This window comes from Otolemur garnettii, unplaced genomic scaffold (assembly GCF_000181295.1).
Source record: "Otolemur garnettii isolate 467f Iridium unplaced genomic scaffold, OtoGar3 scaffold00010, whole genome shotgun sequence".
Classification (NCBI taxonomy): domain Eukaryota; kingdom Metazoa; phylum Chordata; class Mammalia; order Primates; family Galagidae; genus Otolemur; species Otolemur garnettii.
The window spans coordinates 22,114,712-22,131,039 of record NW_003852405.1 but is presented as its reverse complement, the minus strand read 5'-3'; the positions used below and the strand labels follow the sequence as shown (position 1 = coordinate 22,131,039).

Sequence of the window (16,328 nt, the reverse complement as noted above, 5' to 3'; positions counted from 1 at the left end):
AAAAAAAAAAAAAAAAAAAAAAAAAAAAAAAAAAGAAAGGAGATGAGGAAACTTTGCTTTGTTTGTCATCTCTCCTGTTTGGGCACCTGGACCTGGAAGTGTGTTTTAGAAATTAAGGACTAGTTGTCTAGCTCCAGAGTTAAATGTGGATACGAGGGGCAAAAGCCGTAGTAACCCAACAGGGTAACACTCTCTTTCTGATACTGGAATAGAGAAGTTGCTTACATTGTTTACATAAGGAAAATAATTTTGCATATTATATTAATTTGGTTTATTATATCAAATTACTTCATTTCATTTACATAACTACCCTTTGCCTTAACATGGCAGATGGAATCAAAGCTTAGAGTATGTGTAGGATAATAGTACTTTAAATTTATGCTGTATCTCTCATCTAAACATCGTTATGGGAATGATATTTTCATTCTGTTATCTTTCTCAGCTAGATGAGAGGCAGGATTGTTTAGGTTGTTTCTTTTTTTTTCTTTTCTTTTTATGAAAGGTCTTTATTGGTGGGGGAGGGAGGCTGCAGAGTAGCACCCAGGAGGAGAGATAAGAAAAGAGAAAAGAGGAGAGAAAAGAGGGAAGAAAGATAAGGAGAGAGTGGGGAAGAGAAGAGAGAGAGAGAGCAGAGGAGAAAGGTGGGGAGAGGGGAAGAGAGCGTAATTTAGGTTGTTTCTTGAGATGGCAGGGCACTGTTACTTGCCTGAGTTTTTTCCTGTCCTTTGGGAAAAATGTCAACACTGCCTGATACTTTAAAAGTCCCCTTGTTAGCTAGATCCAAGAGATAGTAAGCCCTGAATCCCCCACAGTACCAGTAGAGTCTGACAAACTGCAGGACATTAGTAAATGTTAGGTAGGTGTCTGGTGGATGGACGGGCAGGAGGGAAAGACACAGACAGACAGAACATCTTGAACAGTAGGGAGTGGTCCTACTATTCTTGATGTCATATGGCCTTTGGTAACTGTATAAATCACAGACACACAAAGAGTTTAAGCACTAATTCCACAATGATAGTTCTGTGTGTGGTCTCAGGGCAGAGCTTCCCCTCCAACAGGCTATGATTCACATAAGCCACAAAGAGATTACAGGTGCACCAGGAATATCGACCCCCTCAGCCTTCGGGGTAGCAGGGAAGGGCTAGACACGGGAATCCCCAGCTAGATGCTTTCCCCACTTATCTCAGGGGGATGGACAAATATTTTCTTTCTTTCTTTTTTCTTTTTGTAAGTGAAAATCACTGGGAAGGATGAGTCCAAGGATGTATCAGAGCCCGAGTGCAGGATGGACTGACGACAGAGACGATAGAAACAGGAAGACTATCTGATGGCTCCCACACTGGGACTTCCTAATACTGTATTCTTTCTTAAATATTCTGGTCTTCAGTTCTTTTCTGTATTCCCAATGTCCACTGGTTGCCCGAAATATTCACTTAGTAAAGAAAGCTCATTCCCCCACCCCCACCCCCCAACCAAAGCCCTTACTTTTAAATAAAATTTCCTTATTTAGAAACTACTGGGTAAAATTTTTTTTAATTATGAGCAGCAGTTCTGGGAAAGAATCAGTAAAATGTATCTGGAGGACGAAAGGAAAATAGACCTTGGGGAAGTGGGAGTTGAGGACAAAGTGACACACCAGGGAAGAGTAATAATCTACATAGGGATCGTGGTGAGGTTCGAAAACTGCAGAACAAGTGACCTGTCTATCTGATTTATGAGACACCACCCCCAGTGGTTCTGGCAGAGACTGTGCTTAGCAGCAGCCTTCTGCCGGGATAGTCAGTACTAAATAATGTAATTAACAAAAAGCACAAATAAGTATTTCTTCTTTTCTTCAACTGTCACCAAACTGGTTGAACTCTCCCACTATGACTAATGCGAAGCTGAATAAACATACTTGACCTCACCAGATATTGAATGCTGGCAGGGTACAAACAGCTAAATGGCAGTTTGGGTATAGATCCCCTACCATCATTTTTTATTTTAAATCCAGTTTGGGCTAAAACTGATGTGGTCATCAGGGTTAAGACTATAAATCTATAATCCAGAATGGAAAATAGTTTTTCAGAAACAAAATAATAATAAAGACAAATGGACTCTCTTTTTTCAGTCTTCACTTAAAACAGATGGAGTTAAAAGTCTTATTTCAAAATGGGGATTCACAGCGCTCTTTTCTTATTTGCCAACTGGAAAACTGTAGGGTTTTTGTTTTTTTGTTTTTTGACCATTATTAGCTAGAGGACATGTTTTTAGAATTATAAAGTATTTTCATCACTAGCTTTATTCAAATCAAAGGAAGGCCAAGTAACCATACAGGATTCTCAAAGCCCACCTATTCAAATTAATTAAGAAAAATACTCCTTAAAATACTCCTTATGATGTCAAATAAATCTAGGCTATGGAATCAGATAAACTAAGACTTTAATATCGGCTGTGCCATTTCTCTGTGTGTCAATAGTTCATACATTTAAAATGTTTGAGCCCTGCTTTCCTCAACTATAATCCTTGAGCTCTAACACTTCTCTTTCCTGGGGTGGTTCTGAGTCTTAAGTATTCAGCCTGCATGTGAAAGGCACAAAAGAAATGGTGGGTGTAAGAGACAACTTTATTGAAGATTTTCCTTCTAATTCTGGATCCATTCTTATTAGAATTTTACTTTTTATTTACAATTAATAAATGTACTCATCCTTTGTACCTCCCTTCCATTTCTTATTGCCCTTAGTTTGCCATGATGTTACTTTTCCTTCTTATGGAAGTCTATTGTGAGTAGGAAAATAATTTATTTAAAGATTTGCACATTTACAATTCCTCCAAAGAATGGAATTAAGAGGTTGGGAATAAGAAAAAAGTAAATCCATATGAATTACTGATATATATAAAAATTAAAAATATGATTTCCTAAGTATAAATGATGATCAGCTATATTTCAATTAATGAAGGTAGTTCATCTAATATAATGAAAACCAGGAAAATCTTGACAGTATCTCAGCATAATTCTAGAAAAGCTGATGACATTTTGGCTGAGCACTTAGCACTCTTTCTGAAGTGATCTTTTTTCAAGGTGTTTCTTTCATAGGTTACTTACTCTTTGTCCTTTAGGCCCCTGACTCCCTGGTGGTCCTCTTGCCCCTGCAGGACCCTAAGTGGTACAAATTTAAAAATCAGTTACAGAATTCACAGAAATGTTATCATCCCCTTTCACACAAGTAATTCTCCTGGAGAATCCTTAGAATAACACTGATTAGGTTTCTTTAAAAAAAAATATGCTTTAAATCATGCCCCCTGGCTTCAATATTCTCCTTGAGAAATATTCTGTTATTTGGAGAAATGTCATTTCTGGTGTTGACGCTCTGAACAAAGCAAGAGAAACCTTTTAATATTCACCGATCAAGTAGTTCTGGGGTAGAAACATGTGGAATGGGAGAGGAAGGAGATCCCCACTTAGCCAGACCATTCTAATCTGCCCGGCTCATCAAAGAAGCAATGGCTATCGCTGTGAAATTTCTTTTTACCATTATTCTAGACATTTATGAGAATCCTGTCTCGTCAAAATATATTTTTTTCCTGTTACCATGCAAAATGCCATAAAATATTTTAAATTAATAAGCCACAAAATAGGTTGCAATGGAGATAAGACAGTATTTATCATTAAGTCCATTATGATAAATTATTTTTATATCTATAATTTTCAAGCAAGACTTCATTGGAAAATAAAATTTATCTAGTTATGAACATTAGGCAGATAAAAACATAGTGATTTTAGAATCCCAAATTTATTTATTATTTTATGTCAGTAAAGAGTTTGGCAATTCTGCCCTAGGCCAGTCTTTCTCATTTTAGAAGTCAATAGAGTGTCTATGAATATACTGAAAAATCTGGCTTATTTTTAAAAGAGCAGCTTTATGAAACTTAGCAAAAACCATTTCTGATATGAAAAGTTATGATCAGGCTATCCTACATCCAGGACAATAATACAATAATACATACCCCGAAGGGAATGTATCTTTTTCATATTTTAGTTTACAATGACTGTCAAACTTTGATAAGTAATATTTAGGGGCAAGATTTCATTATTTTTCTATAAACCAAAAATGGAGCATTTTCAGTACTCAGTTTTTATTTTAAAAAGGTATATATTTGTGCAAATTTTATCTGGTTATATAAAAATATTTGTAAATTTCTGAGAAAAATATATTGGAACTTATGCTTGTGATTTGTTTATTAAATTGGTCTCACTTTTAATCTTGATCACTAACCTTATTTTCTCACATTTGGTTATTCAAAAGAAGCTTTAAATGCTTTTAGTTCTGGCTGTTGGTTAATACACTAAGTAGGAGTGAGGGAGTTCAAGAGACCGTATTCCAGAATGTTTTGTGTAGTTGAGAGAGAAGCAGTTCTCACTAGTTTAGACATGATTTATTCTGCACAAAACCAAAGAAATTTAGTTTTTGATCAATAATTTTTTTTAACAAAAATGATGGATTTAAATTAAAATAGGCATTCTAGGAGAGACCATAAAATCTTTCCTGTACTTACAGGCAATCCCAATGGGCCCATGGGTCCTGGAACCCCAGGAGGACCTGGATATCCCTAAAATGTAAATAAAATATGAAAGACATAAAAACTCTATTGCATTAATTATTTTCACTGAAAATGAACCAGTAAATTATAATTAGTAATTAAAAGAATAATTTGACAATATCTTTCTTTCCTATTCAAAATAATAAAATGTCACAGGAAATGTTCTATTGATAGAGCATAGTAATAAAAAAAAAAACATGCTTATACTGAAGCTATATATCCATTTATTAGAAGGTCTTTGCCTAGAAGTGAAAATTGCTAGATAGGACCACCTACTACAGCTCTTTGAGAAGAGAACATTCATCTTTCCATAGGTTATGTTATCTTATGGGTAGTATGTTATATAGATTATGAAATCATATAATTTTTCAGGGAATTCTACAATTAAGGGATATAAATGTGTACAACTACTCTCTAGCATGTCAAATAATAGAGGAACCACATACTGGATGGTATTAATGCTGATTCAGAAAATGCCTTAGGAAGTAATGGTTCCTGAAATTGATTAGTCTTGTGCGCATGTTGAATTTCCTAGTTGAGAGCAACTAGGGATAGCTAAAAAAAAAAAAAAGAAAGAAAAGAAAGAAAGAAAGAAACAAAAACAAAACAAAAAACTTATAGAGATTTTATGGCAATATAGAAGTTAACACTGAAGAATAACTTCAGCAAAATGAATTGGTAGCCAGTATTGTGGGCCACCGCATCCATCACAATGTATTTTCTGAAAGAAAGATTCTCTTATTGATAATAATCATTTATTCTAGTTCCTACCATACTTAGAAACAATTTAAGAAAGTAAAGAAAGGCAACCCGGATATAAAATTTTCCAACTATTTCTATCTTAAAGATACAAGAGAATAAAAAGAATTCTGAGTTCAGACCTTTGAATGTCAAAAAATTACATCTGACCACAAACTCATGGAAAAGTGGCCGTGATGACATGTGCCATATAAACTATAGGTTGTAGAAAACTAAGAAGAATTCTAATTGAATTTTCTTTTTCATCTGTTTTAGGCAACTTATGGTATTTTAATCATTTTCCTAAAACTGTAGAGCAGGCATCCTCAAACTACGGCCTGCAGGCCACATGTGGCCCGCCAAAGACATTTATCTAACCTGCTGGGTGTTTTTGTTGCTGCTGCCTGTCCTGCTTAGCAGCCGACTTGTCCCAGGGGCCCTCAGTCCAGCCCTCAAACGGTCTGAAGGACAGTGAACTGGCCCCCTGATTAAGAAGTTTGAGGACCTCTGCATAGAGTCATTTGACTAAGTCATCTTCTTTGCATGCTTTTTTTAGTGTCTTGGTTCTATATAGGCAGATCCTGGATTATGAACAAGATAAGTTCTATAAGTTTGCTACTAAGTTGAATTTGTACTTAAGTTGGAACAGATACCTTTACCTACTCCCCATAATAGCTTCTGTTTATAAGTGCAAGTCATAATGTCAGTCAGATGTTTGTAACTTGGAGACTTACTGTACTTGCCTCTGTTCATAAGTGCAAGTTGTACATAAGTCAGATACAACTTGGGGACTGGCTGAATAGAATTCCAGTAGTTAAACCAGTTAAAAAGGAAATTCTAGTAGAAATTTCTTATCAATAGCATATTTCACTTACTTAAAGTCTAATCAAGGTAATTCCACCTCTGGAATACCTTAACTTTGTTATGTTCTTTGGAAACATATTTTTAAGGCCATGGAGTTCTTACCATAACACCTTTCTCCCCTTGGGAACCTACTGGGCCTGGACCTCCACGGTCTCCCTTTTAGAACAAGAAAGAAAAAAAGAAGACTGTTAAGCATGTTTATTAATCGTGACTGGGCTAAGCTTAGAATGGAAAATGTCAGTCAGAATCACACCACACATACACACTTCATCCTAACTCTCAACCATTTCTAAATTAAAAATTTTGAATTTTTACCCTAAAATTGTTTGACTTTTAATACAATAAAAATTATCTTAAGGTGTTTTTTGAGGGAAAAAATACTAAAAGTCTTATAAAAATGTAGAAAATATAAATTAAGGACAAACACAAATTTGAGCATATATCATATGCCAAAATTTTGAAGGAGAAATACAATTTTATGAGACATATAAAATATAAGAATAACATTTAAGGGTACTGAAAAACTAAGTAATCTATATAAATTGGAAAAAAAAGTTTATTTCTATAGTCTGTCTGCCCCTATCTTAATAATGCCCCAGAAATAATTCTGGAAGATCATGATGATCGAATCTGCTATAGCAGACTGTAAAGAATAAACTGGTACACATAAAAATTCTCAGGACTGCCAAAATCTTAGTGTAGCAAGATTTACCTAGCACAGAAATAACTAAACCATAATGAAAAAAAAAATTAAAAACTATCTAAATTTTGAAATGAAATTATATTTTGTTACATTGTTAATAAAAAATCATTAAGTATATATTAAGCACTTTGAATGTACCAACTGAGAGTTAGGGGAGACATAAGAAACCCTAACTTAGATTCTGCCCTAAAGTAACTGCAGACATAACATGAACAGAGATGAAACAATTGGAGGACAATTAAATTTTAAATTGTGTGGTTCTTATTCTAAGTCCAAGAAGGGAAGAAATAAGAAAGATGAGAGGAATCTGGAGAGATTTTGCAGAGGAGATGGGAATTCAGCTGAGTCCAACAGTTTGGTGTTGAATAAATAGATGGAAAGGGGATAAGATATTCTAGACCAAGAAAATAGCAAGAATAGGATTAGAAACAAGTAACAGAATATGAGACAGGGGAGAGAAAAAGGTAAAATGATAACTACTTCTTCTCTCTTAAAACTGCTTCCTATAGGGAATTTGCTCTCCTAAAATAGATTTAAATAATATTTTCTAGCCATAAACCTAGACTATTTCATCTTTTCTCTTCAAACCACATCTTCATAACCAAAAAGGTAAAATGCTCTTTAAAAATTGGGAACAACATGCTACCTACTTTATTTCAGTATACTTAAGAGATTCAATATACATAATGTTCTATAAAGTTATGAGTGGTTTCTAATTAGCAAAAAACACTGTGTGACAGTCTGTCCTTTGATATTAGACTAGAATTATTATTGTAAAACATAATAATGAGGAAATTACCTTTTCACCAATGCTTCCTGTTGTCCCAACTTCTCCAGGTAAACCAACAGGTCCCTTTTAGGAAAAAAATATAAGGGAAAATACACATCCATTGCACTGGTCTTCAACCACCTATCAGCACTATGTTCCTTTCTAACTCATCCTCAATTTTACATTGCAGTAAATTTTATATTGGAGTAAAATTCTTCCTAGAATAAGTACATAACCTTATTTTGATATGAGCTTCATATCAAAAATTTATTCAACCAACAGAAATATATGAATGCCTAATATGACACAAGTGCCATGGAGGGAGGTAATAAATTTTAAATCCAAACACAGTCTCTGTTCTAGTGAAACTGACAATCTGCTGATGGTATAACAACAAAAGAAAACAAACCTGTGTTTTTCATAGCTGCTTGCTGTGGATATGTTACCTAAGAAATCATTTCTGACTTCCTGAAAGCCCCTCATCCAATGGGGGAATGATACATGCCCATCATTTACTCATTCTTCATTCATTCATTCACTCAAGAAATATTTGGTGCCTACTTTGTGTGGGGGCACTGTGATGGTTAGTGAGATTTCATTAGAAAGCAAGATGGATCTAAGCCCTGACCTTATGAGGCAAAGAGTCATAAGAGACAAAACACAGAGACAAAAAATAAATTAAACATTAATAATTACAAATTGTGAAATAAAATCATAAAGGAAATGACTACAATGATGAAATGAAGAGTAAAGAAGAAGACCTATTTTAGCAAAGTTGGTCAGGGAAGGAAGAGACCTGACATTTAATCTGAAAACTAAGACTAAGAGGAGGCTGGGCAGCCAAGTGAAAGAGTACTTCAGGCATAGTAAATAGTTTGAGTGATGAATGGATTTGATGTGCTGGGAGAAGTGAAAGACAGTAATCAGTAATACTGTTTCAGAGTGATCAAAGATTAGGGTTTATCTGCCATTGTCTTGATGGATTCTCTATTATTCCTCCTTCAAGAAGTATAGAAAGCAAAAGGAATATCACAGAACAAGTCTACAACAAGAACATAATCCCTTCCCTGACTCTCAATTTATAAGAAAGCATTTAGATAAACATCAAGATGAAAGAACCAACTGTCAAAGAGCTCACACAAGTTCAGAAGATGAGTTTTTAAGATTAAGGAAAACAATAAATCAGGCTGTCAGAGGTCACAAAGTCTGCCTCATAAAGGTATTGTCAGTAAATAGTTTCTTAGTGATACTGAAGATTCAGAATGCTAGACACAGCCACTTCACTATGAAATCATAAACATATTCTAAATTTAAATAAAAATTATATGTATAGGTGAAATGTCTATATGCCTCTGGCCAAAAAAGCCTTTTGAGAGAGAGCAGTGAAAAGACTTTGTGCAGGCATACTTGTAAGAAACTGAGGCAGAATCCCATGTGGCCAGGTTGGTTGTGAGCCTAACATGACCAAGGCTTTGGCTTAAATAGCATTTACTGTGTTAAGGAATTAAGGTTGATTTTATAAGGCCAATAAAAAAGCCCTTTGGAAAACTGGCCAGATACCATCAGTAACCTTTCCTGATCTGTGGTAAGTAACGAAGATCACTTGCTGACGGGTCTGGGAATGGAAATGTGCTTGGGGACCTCAAGAGAAGAGGAATTTACCCAATGCATACAGGTATCTAATGGCACGGATGAAATGGGCTCGCGAAAGGCTTTTGAGAAGTTCAGCCTGAAAATTCCTTTTAAAAGTTTCCAGCAAACCCCCCCTGACTTAAGGCCTACATGGGAGCAGAGGTTTGCACACACATTCCTGTATGCCCAAGAAGTTTCTTTATGCCTTGTTTAAAGATCCAAAGTAACAGCCTCCAAAAGGCAAGGCCAGCAAGGGCAGGTATTCAATCTACCTTGTTCCTCCATAGCCTCAGGCATCATCAGATAAGAACAAAGAAGTAATGGCTAACAACATGGTTTCCATTAAGTTATGTTAAACTGGGTTATGTTGAAAGGGTTATGTCAAAATGTGTATGTGTATGTTGAGTGGATTATCAAAAGCTAATCATGAGGTAGTCACATGATATTTAAATGGATCAATGAGGTCATGCTGTATTATGCATATGTACAAAATTCCCCATATAAACCAACTGCAATAAAGAAGCTTGTCATTTTGCCTGAGCAGATGGTCACCTTTATTTAAAACACAATTTCAATAAGCGTGCTTATTCTCCACAACATTGCTTTTCCGCAAGACCCTTATGGCAACATATATGCCTCTTTCTTACCTGCCCAAAATATTTTAAATGCCCTCTAAATACCTAAGTGACTTTTGTCTCTCTTGTGGTTAAAATCATAGAATTTTAGACCTGAAAAGTATGAGAGTCCATCTTCTTTGCTTTTTAGAATTAGGAAGATAATACCCAAACTGGCTTCACAACTTCCTTCAGAAGTGAAGATCTGAGATAGAATTAAAATCTTTGGGCTAGTCATCCATCATACCATGCTGTAATTATCCTCATTTTCATGAGAGAGATTTTGGGGAAAGGGAGGGTTGATGGAGAGACATCAAATGGTAGATTTTCTCACCCTAATTTTGTCTTTAGATAGAATTCATAGCACCTGTAAAGCCTTCATGGAAGCAATACAGAGCTAATTTAACACTTTATATATGAAAAAATGTTCTGTGATTATAAGTGCATATTCTCTGTGAACAATCCTGCTAGAGTCTCAGGAAGAGCCTACAATTCAAATATTTTGCAGCACAAGCATCATAATAGGACAATTTATCCAACTTATTTTTTAAAAAACTAAATGCTTATCTCCTTGCCACATAGTAGATACTCAGTAAATATACATAGAATAAATGCACTGTACAAATTTGGTGCTACTTTTCTTATTAAAATATTAAAAATTGTGTAAGTTCTCACAGTTTACTTATCCATAGAAATGTTAAGATTTTTATTTGTTTTATTTATGAAAAATAAGGATGAGAAAAAAAATACAGCAGGAGAAAGATGTCTCCAAGAGACTATCTTTCTTCTCTCTTTAGGTGATAACAAATCCTTTTGAACTTGTCTGTCATTGGTTGGGCCATGGTTCTTTCCAATACCACTTGATTGACACAAATGACATTTTTTTTTTTTGAGACAGAGCCTCAAGCTATCCCCCTGGGTAGAGTGCTGTGGCATCACAGCTCACAGCAACCTCCAACTCCTGGGCTCAAGCAAGTCTCCTGCCTCAGCCTCCCAAGTAGCTGGGACCACAGGCACCCGCCACAATGCCCCAACTATTTTTTGGTTGCAGCCATCATTGTTGTTTGGTGGGCCTGGGCTGGATTTGAACTCGCCACCTTAGGTGTACGTGGCTGGCCTTAGCCACTTGAGCCACAGGTGCCGAGCCACACAAATGACATTTTTTAAGAGCTTATGTGTAGGGTAGCATTTTAAAGATATGCTGCAGAAAAGCTCTCCTGAAAGGTGAGACATTGTTTGCCAGAATAAAGTCATACTGGGCTGTAGTTCTCATTTCTTTATTGCACTGTGATCTCTTCTTCCACGTTTTCTTGGTGCTGGTTTGAGTTCCTATCCCACACAGTTTTGGCTTCAGTGATTGGTCTATTCTTGGCTTCATCCTGGGTATGGTGTTGCTCATTAATTCTGTTGGCTTTTAAAGGGCTTGGGTTTGGGTTTTGCTCCATTGCAGACTACTCTGGTAAATTAGCAATCTCTCAAGTCAATGCCAACCATAATACCAAAAGATACAATCTCCAATGCCACAGCTGCAAACACTGAAACTAAAGATAAAAACCTCAATTCTAAAGTCTCCAATGTCTAAAATTCTAAAAATTACAATGCTGAAATAATAAAACTCTGAATGTTGAAATCCTGAAATATGAATTTTGGGGAAGAAATCAGTCCATGTTCGGTTGTACACAGGATAGCTGCATCATGTTATTATAGTTGCATCATGTTAGGTGGAACTATCTCTTTGTCATTATCTTGACTGTTAATTAAGCATGATTTAGGAGATGCCATGGATGCCAAGTGGACTAGAGGTGTACTTGTGAACTTAATTACAGGTGTCAATTTGACTAGATTAAGGAATACCTAGAAAATTGGTAAGGCGTTATCTTGGGTTTGTTTGTGAGAGCATTTCTAGAGGAGATTACTGAGTAAGTCTGAGAGGTCTAGGCAGGGAACACCTCTCAGTATGGATGAACATCCCACTGACGGGGGCCTGGGGTGAATAAATACAGGAGTTGACTTGGGCTCTCTCAGAGAGCTGGGACAGACTTTTCTCCTGCCCTGGACATCAGAACTCCAGGTTTGCCAGCCTTTAAACTCCAGGACTTCTATCACCAGCCACCTGGGTTTTGCTCACAGACTGAGCCTTATACTTGGTTCAGCCCTTGTACTTGAACTAAGCCCTACTACTGGTATGCCAGGGTCTCAGCTTGCAGATGGGCTATGATGGAACTTCTCATAATCATGTGAGCCAATTCCCCCAGTAAATCCCCTTTCATGTATCTATATACACATCCTTTCAATTCTCTGAAAAATTCTGAGCAATACAGATTTGATATTAGGGAATCTGAGTATCATTCCATTTTATTACACTCCTTAGAGCACAATGGAAGAGATCTGTGAAACTGTTCCCCCACTAAAAGGCTAGGATAAGCTAAGTAGATGAGGCTATTTAATGGTAAAAGCTAAAAATTTAAAAGCTAACTATTATTAGTGCTACAAAAGCAGAAAATCATTTACTGGCAACAACCAAACTTTCAAATGGGCAGCACACACTCAGACAATTTGTAGACTGAGACCACTCTCTAAATACAAATGCAATGAGTGTTTCAAAGATGATAGGAGAAGTGATGCTTGCCAAATTATTCAAGCATATACGGCATCTGCCTCATCACATGGAGTGCCAGCTCATCGTCAGATCACTCCCAATACTGGAGGCATAAATTATGCATAGACTTTTAGAAAGTTCTAATTATTTTTATGCGCTTTCTGAAAATTTGATTCTTTTAAAGTGCTTTTCACAACATTGACTTTATGTGAAAGCATTATGTGTGTAAAAACATTAAAACCTCCTCAATAAGTGAAGAGATACCTTTTTTCTACATTGGCATTTGTGAAGGATAAAATTTCTAGAGCTCTCAGTTCTTTGGGTGACTATATATCAGGTGGTGACCCATCACAAGTTTTGACTAGTCTCATCAAAAGACAGGCTCCCTGTCACATTATGTATATTTCAGATGACTGCAATTATAAAAGCAGGGTGCATAACTTTCCCAACAATTACCAACCATAGTGACATGTGTTTCCACATTTCACTTTTGATCTGTTTGGTATGAATTTGGTTCATCTGAGCATAACTAATACTGTGATTAGTATGCCCCAGTGTTTATGCTTACAACGATAAGCATTATTGCCTGTTTCAGTGCTTAAAGTGGTCTACGGTGTGTTCTGTTGTATTTTAATGTTTCTCAAATAGATTCCCTCTAAAAAGTGTAAATAAATATCTTTAAAAGAATTTTCAAAATGATTTTTCCAGAATTACATTTTCATGATTTTGATCTTTTGAGATGTTTTTTCAGAATTCTAGCCCAAACTTTTCACTTAACACCTTACAGGTAGAAAACTGTGTAGGAGGTTGGTCAACATTGTGCTGTCTACATCAGGTAGGATAGAATTGTAAATCCACATTTCAGTGGATCTTATCTTTGATAAGATATCTACAGTGTTCCTACAACCTATAATAGTTATTCCCCAATTCTAGGAACATTTACATAGTTGCCTTGATCCAGTTCTCTTTTCTGAAATTTGCTTAGCTAAAAAAGCACACTGGTTTTCACCAGCATCCAAAATGATGTCTGCAGAGCCTTGAATCCAAAGATTCACCTCATTTATGTAGTCACTGACGTCTACCAACCTGAGCTGAGTCTTCCTGTCATTTGTTCTTGGAATGTATTTTCCTTCAATCTCTAAATAAGTAGAGCTTATACTTCAGGTTCAGTCAAGCATGGCAGGACTAGTCCCGTGGAAACCACTGAACTCATACGAGAGATTTTGCTCACATTTTCTTGACAAGTGTCTTGAGAAGGCCTTGGCTCTGGTGTAGTTGATTAGATTAGGGCTGTTGGTTAGATTAGTCCAGTTGATTAGATTAGGGTTGTTGATTAGATTAGTCCAGTTGGTTAGATTAGTGGTTTGTTGATCAGATTAGGGTTGTTGATTAGATTAGGGTTGCTGATTAGTCTAGTTGATTAGATTAGTGGTTAGTTGATTGGGCCTTTGTTGATTAGATTAGTGGTTGTTGATTAGATTAGTCTAGTTGATTAGATTAGTGTTGTTGATTAGATTAGTCTAGTTGATTAGTGTTGTTGATTAGATTAGTATAGTCGATTAGATTAGTCTAGTTGATTAGATTAGTGGTTGTTAATTAGCTTAGTCCAGTTGATTAGAATGGGGTTGTTGATTAGATTAGTCTAGTTGATTAGATTAGTGGTTGTTGATTAGATTAGTCTAGTTGATTAGTACTTGTTGATTAGATTGGTGGTTGTCGATTAGATTACTCTAGTTGATTAGATTAGTGGTGGTTGATTAGATTGGGCCTTTGTTGACTAGATTAGTGGTGGTTGATTAGATTGGTCTAGTTGATTAGATTAGTGGTTGTTGATTAGATTAGTGTTGTTGATTAGATTAGTGGTTGTTGATTAGATTAATCTAATTTATTAGATTAGTGTTGCTGATTAGTTTGGGCCTTTGTTGATTAGATTAGTGGTTGTTGATTAGATTGGGGTTGTTGATTAGATTAGTGTAGTTGATTAGATTAGTGTAGTTGATTATATTGGGGTTGTTAATTAGATTCAAAGGCCTTGGCCCTGGTGTAGTTCATAAGAGTTCTGTGAGTGTTTGGTGGGATTACATGTCGATGCAGAAATTAGAGTCAAACTAAGGCCTGCAGCAGTGTCTTCATCTAAGCATCAAATCCAGCTATGCTGCCAAGCTTCCATCTCTGCAGCTCCCTCAGAACAGGAAGTACTGTTGTTTATCCGTTTTGGCCAAACATGTTTTCACCATCAGCAGCCTTTGTAGTTTCCAAAAGATGTTAGGTTAGTCAAGAGGATATGCAGAGTGAAGGATGGACGTAATCCTTGAACTGACTTGTCGGAAGAAGAGGAGGTATTTGTGAACTAGAAAAGCTGGGAAGGACATTGCAAGTAACTGGTAAGAACCAGGCGAACTGTGGCCTGTTGGGCTTCACCTCCCTCTCACCACCCTGAACTGCCTACACTGCAGTTCTACAAACACTCCAAGTCCTTCTGGACCTCCACGTCTCTCTCTCGTGCTGTGGTTCCCAGTGAAATGGCCTTCCTTATTCTGAATGCTTCACAAGAATCTGTCTTATTTTCAGACTTAGCTCAAGCACCCTAAAGTCCTCTAAGAATTCAACAAGTAGCAAATATATTTTAAAAATTCTTTTTCACTTCTTAATTTATCACAGTTCAACATCAACTTACCATCATTGTACAACATGTAAGGCATCTGCTCATTGCTGTATGGCAAGTTCAAGGAAAAACGTAACTGTGATATAAAGCTATAGATGCTAAGGACCATGATAATTTAGATAAAGGGATAAATGGCTTTTTAAAAAGCAAGGAACTAGATCTCACTGTGCATGAAGATGAGAAGAGACATCATGGCTGGGCAGGTGATCCAAGGTGGGTCTTAGAAGTTGGTGCTTGGTGGACAATGGGACTGAGAAAGGGAAGGTCTCTAGAGGTGACAGAAACAGACTGAAACTGACCAAGTTAGGGGAAAAAAAGGGATGTTTCATAAACAGAAAATAGTGTGAAAATACAAATTATTTCAAGCTAATTGGAAATACAAGTTTAATGACACTCCCTGAGAACTTTTTAAAAATCATGAAAGAAAAACTCACTAAAACTTACTAGGTGAAAATACTTTGACCCTTAAGGCAAGACTTCAAAAAACACGTACAATATTCAGAAAAATGTTTCTAGTGAACACAGGCACAAAAAGAAATGTTTGTTTTCTGGTTAGTGTTTGTGAAGGAAGAAATGATAAATTCCAGGAAAGGACTCTAGCTGTATATGTGGTAGACACATAAATGCAAATTAATTCATTCTGTTCACAGTACACAAAATGAATGGTAACAACACAATCTGTCTGGTAATTTGAATCTGTTTTCTGATTTGAAAGTAAGATTTAAAGAAATCACACTTGTGTTTAATGTTTTTTTTTCTTACTCATAAAAAAACTAATGAAGCAGAATCACAGATGCAAACTCATTTAACAAAATCTGGTGCATCTCAAATGAAGTATAACTTTCTAGAACAAGAAAGGGCAAACTACAGCCTGTAGGCCAAATCCTGCCAGCCTTCTGTTTTTGTAAATAAAGCTTTGCTGGGAACAAAGCCAGACTCATTCATTTATGTATTGTCTGTGGCTGTTTTGGATTACAAGAGCAGAGCTGAGTAGTTGTGACAGAGACCATATGGCTTGGAAGCCTAAAACATATACTTTCTGCCCCTTCACAGAAAAGTTTCCTGACTCCTGTTCTATGATAAAATATTTATAACCCTTAAGTTTCAAAGTTTAGAACATTGATTACACAGGTCTTAATTTTTTTTTTTTTTTTTTTTTTTTT

General features: G+C 36.0%; 1 protein-coding gene across 2 annotated transcripts in view; it reads right to left on the bottom strand.

Annotated features, from left to right (window-relative positions):
* The window catches only part of COL24A1 (collagen type XXIV alpha 1 chain), a 294,021-nt gene that overhangs the window by 138,309 nt on the left and 139,384 nt on the right, over positions 1-16,328 (bottom strand). For both annotated transcript variants that reach the window (XM_023509811.1, XM_023509812.1), the window contains exons 25-28: positions 7,686-7,739; positions 6,286-6,339; positions 4,537-4,590; positions 3,086-3,139 (exon numbers count right to left, since the gene is read on the bottom strand). In XM_023509811.1, the coding sequence (XP_023365579.1) occupies positions 3,086-3,139; positions 4,537-4,590; positions 6,286-6,339; positions 7,686-7,739 (216 nt within the window). The remainder of the gene's footprint in view (positions 1-3,085; positions 3,140-4,536; positions 4,591-6,285; positions 6,340-7,685; positions 7,740-16,328) is intronic.